This window comes from Phodopus roborovskii, unplaced genomic scaffold, assembly GCF_943737965.1.
Source record: "Phodopus roborovskii unplaced genomic scaffold, PHOROB, whole genome shotgun sequence".
NCBI lineage: Eukaryota > Metazoa > Chordata > Mammalia > Rodentia > Cricetidae > Phodopus > Phodopus roborovskii.
The window spans coordinates 4,406,894-4,417,449 of NW_026126459.1; the positions used below are offsets into that span (position 1 = coordinate 4,406,894).

General features: G+C 53.6%; 1 protein-coding gene across 2 annotated transcripts; it reads right to left on the reverse strand.

Annotated features, from left to right (window-relative positions):
- Positions 1 to 206: 206 nt before the first annotated feature.
- Cbx6 (chromobox 6) lies at positions 207 to 10,345 on the reverse strand. 2 transcript variants are annotated; one of them, XM_051189384.1, is made up of 5 exons: positions 10,134 to 10,345; positions 9,909 to 9,952; positions 9,694 to 9,759; positions 9,507 to 9,573; positions 207 to 5,259 (listed from the first exon to the last, which is right to left on the reverse strand). In XM_051189384.1, the coding sequence occupies exons 1-5, from the start codon at positions 10,200 to 10,202 to the stop codon at positions 4,315 to 4,317; spliced, it is 1,191 nt and encodes a 396-aa protein (XP_051045341.1). In that variant the 5' UTR covers positions 10,203 to 10,345; the 3' UTR covers positions 207 to 4,314. The 2 variants fall into 2 exon arrangements, with proteins under 2 accessions (XP_051045341.1, XP_051045340.1); XM_051189383.1 differs by having other exon boundaries at positions 207 to 5,313; positions 10,134 to 10,342.
- Between the last annotated feature and the right edge of the window lie 211 nt (positions 10,346 to 10,556).

Sequence of the window (10,556 nt, forward strand, 5' to 3'; positions counted from 1 at the left end):
ATGTGGGATTGAACTCAGATTGCTAAATTTCACACCAAGTGCCTTTATCTGCTGTGCCACTCAGTGACCTGGGTCTGATGTTTGCCCAGCATAGTTACTCACACCTAAAGTCTCAATTTAGGAGACTGAGGCAGGAGGGTTGCCATGAATGTGAGGCCATGGAGACCAGAAGAAATGAGGCAGACACACTATCCAGGGGACTGGGATTAGCTTCGGAATGTGACAATTTATTTGGGGGTGAAAGAGGTCTCACCCCCTTTTCCTGGCATTGATACAATATTGAAGAGCAGCAGAACAAAACGAACGAGACAGAGTGATCAGCACAAGCCCGCCCTCCCCTGGCCCAGAATCTACCAAACCCACATCCAAAATAAGCTACCTTCCCCACTAGAAGTCCTTCCCCGAGGGGTTGGGCAGACTGGGGACCCCACCCCTTTATCCACTGGCCAGCTTTACCATGTTCCCGTCATTAACCACTGGAGGCAAAGTTTAGCCAGCTGGGAGCTGGATGGTTGAACCACAGACAAAGGTAGACACGTCACCCTTAAAACTCGAGAGAAGAGACAGTGCCCACCCCCAAATATAGAGCTATGTATGTATATTTTATATATATATATATATATATAGAATCCATTCGTGCAGTTCATCAAATGAGCTTCTTAAAAATTAAAACAAAATTATAACATACATATTTCTTTAGGTCTTTGTGTTTTTAAGTTAAAACTGACGAAAAGATGCCTGCTTCACGCCTCAGCACAGATGAGCCCAGCATTTGACTCCTTCCTTCCACCTGGCCTCTTTAGACCCTCTGGCTCCATCACCTACTGGTGCTCTACGACAGTGGTAGTGGAGTCCTGACTCCTTTATGGATGGAGGGACCTATAGGCTGGGAAGTGGGTCCTTACCCCCACCCAACCTTCTCGGTGGTGGCTATCAGAAGGGGTGCTGAACTCTACTCTCTGAGCTTCACGAACCAAGAAGAGAAGCAGACAGAACAAAACTAAAACCCTTAAATTTTCTCTTATCTTTTAAAAAGTGATTCCTTGAACCGCAGAAGCCCCAGAGAGGCCACCTTGGCCTAGTGCACCAGAACTCAGGGCAGAACTAACCAGACTGGTTCTACCATCCATTGAAGTGCAAAACAAAACAAAGAAGAAAGTCAACCAAAAAACCAGAAAAGTAAGGGAGGGGGGGTATGGCCTCTCAAGTCCCCAGATGTCAGGAAGGCTGGCCTAAGCCCAGATGGTAGACTGGCCTAGTTTCTGCTAGGTCCAACTCTCTAGCCTAAGCAACAGCCAGCCCGAGTCCCCACCTTTCCTTTTGAAGGCCAGGGAAGCCTGTGCTCTAAGCTCTCATCACTCCAGAGAAGTAGTTTAACCTCCTTTGAAAGAGACAATTCCTCCCATTCCACCCCCTCCCATTGAAGCAAGGATGGCTTGCTTGCCAGAGGAGGCTCATTTTGCTCCCTCAGGGAATGTGGGCAGCTGGAGGCCCCAGAGTGCTTTGTGAGGAGGCCTTGCTGCTCTGTACAGCCCTTTCACAGAGGGACTGACTAAGCTGGGATGGGCCCTGACCTTCCATCTCAAAACCCAAGACCCTGGGGACTCACTACCATTTCCTGACAGGTGGGAGGGAAGGGAGCATTTACAGGGCATGACCATCAGGGAGGTCATTTCACATATGAAAATAAAGCGCACAGGACTGCAGCTTCTGCTTGGTAATTAAGCAAACAAAGAAAAGCAGCAAGGGTGGAGGAGGGGCCTGCAGTAGGCTGATGGTGCAAGGTTGTGTAGGAGTCTGTGTAGGGGTCTAGGCCTCTTACTTCAGGCCATCCAGGAGAGGGAAGAAGGGCTCTGCACACCAGCAGTCCCGTGCATTCCCCTTGTCCATGCACCTTGATGCCTTGTACACCAGTTACCCCATCAGTGTGCTTCTGAAGCCCGCATCCCTTTCCTAAACAGGGGAACTCAAAGGTGACTTGGTCTTTAGGGTGAAATGACCCAGCAAGCTGGTGAAAAGTAACAGCATACGGATAAGAAGTCTTCCTAAGGAAAAGCACAGTGAATCTAGTCCCCAAGGAGTCCCATGACAATTATCTGCCTATCCCCTGAGCTTCCTGCCAGCTCCCTGGGAACCAGCTGTCACTCTTCCTTTCAAGCAAGCACTGGAATGGAAGTCTGCTCCTAGATCGCCAAAGAAGACTTGCCCTGCCTGCTGCCAAGGAAGGAGGGCAGCCACAGCCACCTCTATGGTGCCTTCAACGGAGGGGATGGACGGACGGACACGGGGACGGGGGACCCAGCAGCTAGTTCGGGCCTCCACCAGACCCTAACATTGCCACCTCACCTGTGCAATCGCTGCTATGTTCTCTTTAAATAGCTTTCTCCCGCCACCCCACACTTAGGAATCCCACAATATTTTTTTCTACTTTTTCTTTTCTTTTTTTTTTACTTTTTAAAATTTTTTTTCTTTTTTTTTTTTTCATTTTTTGCAAAACTAACTCTTTCACTTTCCTGTCATAAAATCACCTCTGAAAACACAACTTCTTTACAAAAAAAGGTCACAAATGACACAGACTCTCAGGAAAACACATTTCTATGGTCTCTGCAAACACCTGTAACTGGCACCCAGGTGGTGGCTCACCTGGGGAAGGGGGAGGGGGAAATCACCTCTGAGGACAGAGGTGAAATACCAGCCCTTATTTGGGGGAAAAGCCAATTGGCACTTGGACGGTATCAGGGTTAACACAGGACAAGGTGGGACCTGGACTGTGGCCCCCTCAAACCCTGTTTCATACCCTGGGGCGAGGAGGGCTGGGGCTGTGCTGCAGACCCTGGCAGGGGGGTAGGAAGGAAGAGCATCTTCCCCTAAGACCAGAATACTTGTCCTCGGGTCAGCTGGTTCCACCTTTTACCATGCTCTGAGCAAGGTACCAAAGGCCAGGCACACCAAGAGCCAGCTCAGGCTACACATAGGAACATCCTACTCAACACCCAAGTAAATCCCAGACAATGGCCAAGGGTAGGCCAGTGGAGTCCCTAATGCTGCCTGTGGATAGGCTCGCTCCCTCTTCCCTCTGGCCTGCCCACTGTCCTTGTGCCTGGCCTGCAATTGGGGCTTTGGTCTCGCCATAGGCATGGATGCCTCAGTTCCCTAGCAGCAGAAGGCAAGCGAAGCTGCCCAAGGCACCCAAAGTCTTCCAACAGGCTAGACTGCCAGGGAGCTCAGCAGTTAAAACCAGAAGGGTGGGAGAAACCCCTGGGAGGTCTCTAGGCCTTCTCTTTCCTCTACCAACATCTGCAATAAGAGAGGCTGGCACTGGGCCCTCCCCCATTACAGTCCCCACCATGCATGTCTGCAGGGTGAAGGTCTGACTTTCAAGATGACCACCCCAAGAAGGGCCTGAGGGTTTCATGTCCCCCAGGAACCTGGGGTTGAAGAAGAGGTCTGTGGCTTCCATAGCAAACCACACAGACCAGACTGTACCAGGCCTGGCTAAGGCAAGGGAGGCCACGCCTTCAGTGACCCTGTTCTGAGGAACCGTAAAGGGTGTTGCAGGAAAGCCTGAGGCCCTGCACCCAACACACACATGGATCTACGCAAGAACAAGCCAAGGGCAAACACACATGCACAGAAGTTTCCACAGCAGGTTCTTGCAGCACCTTTGGTAGAAAATGTAGGGGGCTTTCAGATGCCCAGAGGCTACAGCAGGGTGCTATGTCTGCCAGCCCATCCACCTTCAAAGGGGTTTTGGATAGACACAGGGTGTGTGGGGCACAAGATCTGCGTGGGCCTAGTCCAGATGTAGGCAAGCAGGGAAGGCAACCTCTGGCCCAGCTGCCACCCTTGATGCTGTTGAGGGAGGAGCCCATGTTGGCATCATCCTTCACTCAGTCCTAGGCAGCACTAAGAGACTGTGCCCACCCTAGGTGGGATCTCCTAGGGGCCCTGAAGCTAAGATAGCACCGAGACCAGATGCTGCACACAGAGCAAGAAGCAAGCAAGAGAGGCAGGGTGGGGTATAGGTAGGTCAGGTGAACCCCAAGTTCTTGGGCTTCCCCAGGAGCCACCTACTGGACCCCACCTACAGAGTCAGGGACAGTTCCAGGGAAACCAGGGCACATTTCTTCCTTCCTGTGCCCTACTAGGGCCCTAACCACATCCAGGACTACCCAGCCCCATCCCTGGGTCAACAAGGAGCCATTTGAGGCAAGCAAAGCACAGGCAGACAGGTCTGAGGGCAGGGGCTGGGTGGGAGCACAAGTATGATTCTAGGAAGGAGGCCCCCCCAGCCTTCCTCCTTGGGGAAGCCCCTCACTTGCTTGGCCCGGTGCCACCACCACCCCCTGCAGCACCTGCCACACCTGCAGCCACCTTCTCAAAATCCTCAGGGCTGCAGAATTCTTTGATGGTCACGGTCAGGAGGTTGCTGGTGACATCTGTGACGACTACATTAGAGCACGGCGACATCTCGGGGCGCCAGTCCCCAGCCTCAGGCTCGGAGGAGCAGGCACCTGTGGGCTCCAGGGCTGTGTCGAGCACTTGGCCTGCAGCAGCAGTGACATCGGGAGGTGCCCGCTGGACGGAGGCTGCCACCTCAGGAGGGATGGACAGATCAAGCACCTCTGGCTCCCGCCAGTTGGGAGCAGATCGACTCATGGTCTCAGGGAGTAGCTTGGGTGGTGCATCGTCTGGGTCAGAGGACTGCAGTGTGGGTGAGGGGCAGCCGGAAGAGCTGGAGCTGTGTGCATCATAGGGGGCAGCTGCTGGGTTGGACAGTAGCAGCCCAGGCCCAGAGGAGGCCATGTCGGCTTTGCCCGCGGTAGAGGGCGCCAGAGGGGCGGGCGGGGGCTTGTACAGAGCAAAGGTGCCAAACTTCATGTGGCGGATCTGGGTGCGCAGCATGCTTTCACTGAACTTCTTGCTCTTCCCAATGACCCGGTTGCGTGACGGAACTTTGGGGCGGGCAAGCGCCCCTGCACCCTGTGCAGTGCTGCCTCCTCCCGGACCCTTGTCAATCACCTTCAGGTTCAGGATGATGCGGTTCCGCTTGGGCTCCCGGGGCTTCACCTTGCGGTTGATGATGCGCACGGTCTCAGAAAAGGGCGAGATGGGTGGGCGCAGGCCAGGGCTGCCACCCTGTGGGTCTGGTCGTGGCAGGGGACGGCGGGACATGCGGTGGCAGCGGCGGATATCTTTCTTTAGCCGGTGCACCGCGGCACTGGAATGCAGCTTGGGCGAGGAGGCGCTGGAGCTCGGCTTGACTGAGAAATGCACATCGCTGATGCGGAGAGCCTCGGCCTGGGCCCGGGCCTGCGGGCAGAGGGGCGTGGGTGGGACCTCAAGACTTATAGCAGCACCTGGACACCCCTAAGCCAGATAGTCCTAAGCTCTGCCAACATATATATTCAGGAGACTACCAGAACTGATGACCCGTCAGACAGAAAAGAAAGGACTGGGGGGGGGGGGGATGGGGGACGGACAGACAACACAGCTCAGGTGGTAGAGATTGCCTAGCATGCATGGGGCCCTAATTTCCCCTGCACAACACAAACCTGTCACCTGCTGGGACACATCTGTAACTACAGCATTCCATAAGTGGATGCAGGTGGATCAGAAGTTCAAGGTTATCTCAGCTACACAGTATGTTTGAGGCCAGCATAGGTTACATGATACTCCTAAGACTTTTTTTTCCTACCACTAAGTGTGCATGTGTGTGTGTGTGGGGGGTGCTGTTCCATAGGACACTCTTGCTGACTCAACAATGACATGGACCATGTGAGGAACACTTCCATGAAGGATCCCAGCCAAGCCTGGGACTCTTCCAAGGGTTAATTCTTGATGACAGTAGACCCTCCCTGTTCCTACCTTCCAGGCGCACCCCTGACTCCACAGATGACCATCAGCTCTAGAGAGGCCCTTGTCCCAGCCTGCAGGCCCTCACCCTACCCACACCGATGGATCCCAAAACCTATACCCAGAAGCCAGTACCAGAATCCAGCCGAGGCCTTTGGTAGGGATGAGACATCCAAGCAGAGGCAATTGTGAGCCCTGAAAAGCCCTAGGGTCCAACAGCAGTTCAGCTGCTACCTCATGGGAACCCACCAAGAAAGGCCCTCTGAGCTCTGGTTCCACCTCACCCTGCCCCTTGACAGAAGACTTAGAACAGACAATAGGCAGGGATTCCTCCATGGCTAGCCCTTCCTTCACTGAGAAGGATGAGGGCCAACTGCTCAGGTCTAGGAATGACATCCCCAAGAGCTGCTGCCATCTCTGGAGAAGGCGGTGACTCTGTGCGGCACTAGGAGGGACAGCAGAGACCAGACCCCACCCAGATATGGAGAGAACCCCAGTTCCTAAGGCCAGGGTGGACATGGGCTGGGGACAGAGGCCTGCAGGCCACACCCTAGTGCTGTGAGGATCCAGTGGCAGGAGTTGACAGCTGTGGCTGAGGACCCAGATTAACAGACAAGCTCAAGTGGGGCAAAGCACCTGGTTAAGCTGTGACTGCCTTAATCTAGTCAGGAGACTCTGGAGTAGGGAAGAGTGACTCATGCCCATTGTTAACCTGTCAGGGCCCCGAGGAGGAGGAGCTCTTCATCTCCAGTCCCCACACACTGGATGCTTACTCAGTACAGACAACCTGTATACCCCAACTGGGCTCTCCTGGCTTGCGGTGAACTAATGTCTTACCAGGTACCCACACTCTCAAGGGAGAAATACATCTTAGGATACTTTGCTCTGCACCAAAGCTAGGGAGTCCCTGTCAACACTCACTGACACTAGGTGACAGCAAACAAGTGGCCACAGCTAGCTCCCAGGGCTCCTCTCTCCAGTCAGTTGAGTTCCCCAAGGAGCCTTTTATACTCCTTCCCAGTCTCATCCCCAGAGGAGTTTAAGAATCTCTTCAGAAAAAAAGGTATGGTATTTACTCACTCTGCACCTTGCCTTAACTCCCAGATCTGAGTTTTTTGTTTTGTTTTGAATGTGTATGTACACAGATGCACACATTAGCCAGAAAGGGCCATCTCTCAGAGCTGGAGTTAGACTGTGTCTGGGGTTTGCCCCTCTGATAAAACAATGCACTCTCAGCTGCTGAGCCATCTCTCCAGTCCCCACACTGACTGGCTGGGTGCTACAGAGGTTCCATGGTGACAAATGCTCCATGGAGAGAGCGTGTACAAACAGTGGACCCAGGATGACCATCTCCAAACCTCAGTCTCCCTTTGTGTGTGATCCTAATGTGTCCTGCCATAATGCTCTCCTGTGGTCAACATCAGAACACCTGCTGACCATGCACCTGGAGGCAGCCAGGACCCGGGACAAGCTACAGTTACCTGTAGATGCCAGGCTTCTAAGAAACCAGCTTTTCCTAAAGTACGCTTTCAAACTGTCTATAAGAAACATATCTCACTTTACCAGGTTTAAACAGTACTGCATAAGATATGATTCTTGGGCTGGAGAGATGGCTCAGGGGTTAAGAGTTAATGGCTGCTCTTCCAGAGGATCCAGGTTCAGTTCTCAGAACCCACATGGCATCTCACAACTGCCTGCAACACCAATTCTGAGGATCCTCTTCTGGCCTGCATGGGCACCAGTTAAGAACATGGCACACGTACATACATTTGAACCTTTAAATATTTAAAAAACATGTATTTTCCTCAGGTTGAGCTTTTTTTGACAGTAGGACCTGGGTCTGTCTAGTGAATTTCAGAAGTCACTGCAGATAACAGTCACTGTACTCTAACATGACAAGTGACTCCAGAGTCTGGGATGTACTACAGACAGCATCTAGACACTGCTGATAGCTCTCTGTGATGGTTGGCATATTATTGACCCGTTTTCTTTTCCCAGGTATGAAATGGGGATATGCCAGCAATCTCAAAATGGCTTCCATGATGCTCAGTATACCTCCTGGATGAAAATGTTAAGTGCATTAGTCACATAGCAACAGGTCCACCCTAAGCTACCGCTACATCCCTTCACGTCCTCCTGTTTCCTAAATCCTGGATTAAGACGCACTGTAGGCAGCTCCAACCCCTGCACTAGCAACTCTCAGCTGTGTTTCTTGCAAATGTGTTCAACTTCGCTCTTAAAACTATTTCCATTTGTGAAATGGGGATAGTACTTGCAACTCAACTGGGACGTTGAGGATATTAAAGAAGATGATTCGAGCAGAGGACTCAGTGCTGTTGGGATCACAGGCAACCAGAATCCACAACTTTTTAGAAAAAGGTATTTTGATGACACTCAAGATCATTGCCGCCTTAGCCACTAGAGGGCGCACCAGCGGCGCTGAGAGGCTGTCAACACAACCCACCAGTCTTCCAGCTGCTCCGCCCACCCCTCCCTACCAGCAAGCATCCGGGTTAAGGTAACTGCATTAATACCCGAAAATGCAAACGCGATTGCGGGTAGAGTGTGGAGCACAAAACTATAGAATTCTGGAAACCAATATTTTTTCCAGTTTTGCTTCTGGTCCAAGGCTAACCCTTATGACCATGTTGGCTGGAAATGGGGGGGGGACTGGTCCACCCCGCCCCCACCAAGGATGGAGTGCTTTGGACAAGCTAGAGATTATGAGGTTCTGCATCTTGCAGTCTCTTCTCCAAAGAGCCCTTCCTTTCTTCTGGTGCCAAAATTGTGGGGAAGGAAACCTGAGGTATCCTTAGTCCTTTGGGGAAACTACGATGGCTTCATGAGGCCACCTGCAGCCTTGCCTTAAGTGGACAACATCAGCCGACTTGTTTTCCTCTTCCCAGGCTCTGTTCTGCCCTCATCAAAAAACAGAAAAAAAAAAAAACAAAACAAAACAAAAAACACCCCTAACTCTCTAAGATGGCTTCCTCTTATATTCTTTGCTCCCTCGCCAATGCAAACAGGCTATGTTTCACCATGCCCCACCCTATCTTCATTGGAACCTCCAGAAATATTCAGGGTTAGGGGTAGACAGGCTAAGGACCTGAAAGCTGCTAGTCTAATGCGGATGATCAAACTCTAGTTGAAGAAATTTAAGGTCAAATTCAAATTGGGCCCCCAAGTGCTAAGGGGAAGGCCCAGAATACACTCTAAGAGGTGTGGGCAGCTACAGGGCAGGGAGATGGTTAGCTTGCCAGGAGGTGAGCCTATATACTCACTAGCTCCAAGGCTTTAACGCACGGGACAGGACAGTGTCTTCAAGACTGGGGGTAAATGAAGGGTCTCAGCAGAAAGAGCTTCCTGGTCACCTCCTCTCGTGATATGCCCCAACCTGCTTCACCCACCCGCTTCCTGGAACCCACCCCCCATCCCCTGGTTTCATCCCTGATTACCCCACTCCCAGGCCCCTCTGGCTGGGCTGGCAGCAGCCTGCTTTCAGGGACTCACAACCACCCCCTGCCCAGCTGGGGCCCCTCTGGAAAAGCCTGCCCGCCTAGGCAGAGGCGGATCTGTCCCTCCCTTGCAGGCCCTGTGCTGAGCCCTGGCTGGGGGCCCAAGAGGGGGCTGCTGGGGCTGGGCCAGGTTACCTTTAGGAGGAAAGTTTTGGGTTTGGGTCCTCTCTTCTTGGGCCCATACAGCTCACGTTCCCTTTCCCTGCAGCCAAGAAACGCCAAAAATTAAGTGTCCCTTCCCGGGCCCCACTCCCCAGCCCAGCCTGCTTTTCCCGCTTCCCTGCACAGCGCCCCGCCGCGCTGGCCAGCTTGCCCAACTCACTTCTGCTCGAAGGCTGCGATGAGCCTCGAATCCAAAATGTTCTCCTCTGGCTCCCAAGTGCTGTACCTGCCGAGTCACGCGTGCAGAAAAGCAAAATGAAAATCCAAGGGGGCAGAGGCACACCTCGAAGACGCAAGCACGCACCCCCCACCCAAGGCCCGAGTGCCTTCTTGCCGCCTCCCTGGTCCCCACGCCACCGACCCCACGTTACTCACTTGATCGCCCACCCCTTCCATTTCACCAGGTACTCGATGCGTCCCTGAAAAACAGAAAGAAAAAAAAAAAAACGGAGTGGGGGTGGGGAAGATGTAGGGACGCGAGGAGGCGGCAGCGCGGGGGTGGCCGAGGAAACCGGGCTAGCGGGACCGCTGCACCCGGAGGGTCCCGCGGGCTCCGACACGGCAGCGGGAAGCGCAGGACCGTCCGGGCCGAGGGCTTACCTTGCGGATCCTGCGTTTGATGATGGATTCGGCCGCGAAGACACGCTCGCCCACTGCAGACAGCTCCATCTTGCTCAGAGGCACCCACAGCCCATAATACTCCCTGCTCCCGCGACCGGTGCTGCACCGCTCGCGCACGCGCCCCAGCGATCAGGCCCCCGGCGGGCGGGCGCTCGGTGGGGCGCGCGCTCGCGTTCCAGCTGCGGGCCGTCACGTGATGCTCGGGGCTTGAGCTCGGTTGCCAGGACACCCCCCCTCCCCCGGGGCGGTTGCTAGGGAAAAAGAGCGCTCGCGGGGCGGGGGCGCGCGCTGGCTCTTAAAGGGACCTGTCCTCTCCTCCGCAGTCCTGGCAGAAGACCGATGGATGTGTGGCTGGTGCCAAGCCAGGTGATATGAAGTGCAATTTTACATTATCCTGCTTCA

Excerpts from the sequence above, each read along its gene's own strand:
- Cbx6 (XM_051189383.1), bottom strand. The coding sequence starts at position 10,202 with ATGGAGCTGTCTGCAGTGGGCGAGCGTGTCTTCGCGGCCGAATCCATC. Across the intron at positions 9,953-10,133 it reads TCAAACGCAGGATCCGCAAG|GGACGCATCGAGTACCTGGT; the intron begins GTAAGCCCTCGG and ends TCTGTTTTTCAG. Across the intron at positions 9,574-9,693 it reads ATCGCAGCCTTCGAGCAGAA|GGAAAGGGAACGTGAGCTGT; the intron begins GTGAGTTGGGCA and ends TCTTGGCTGCAG.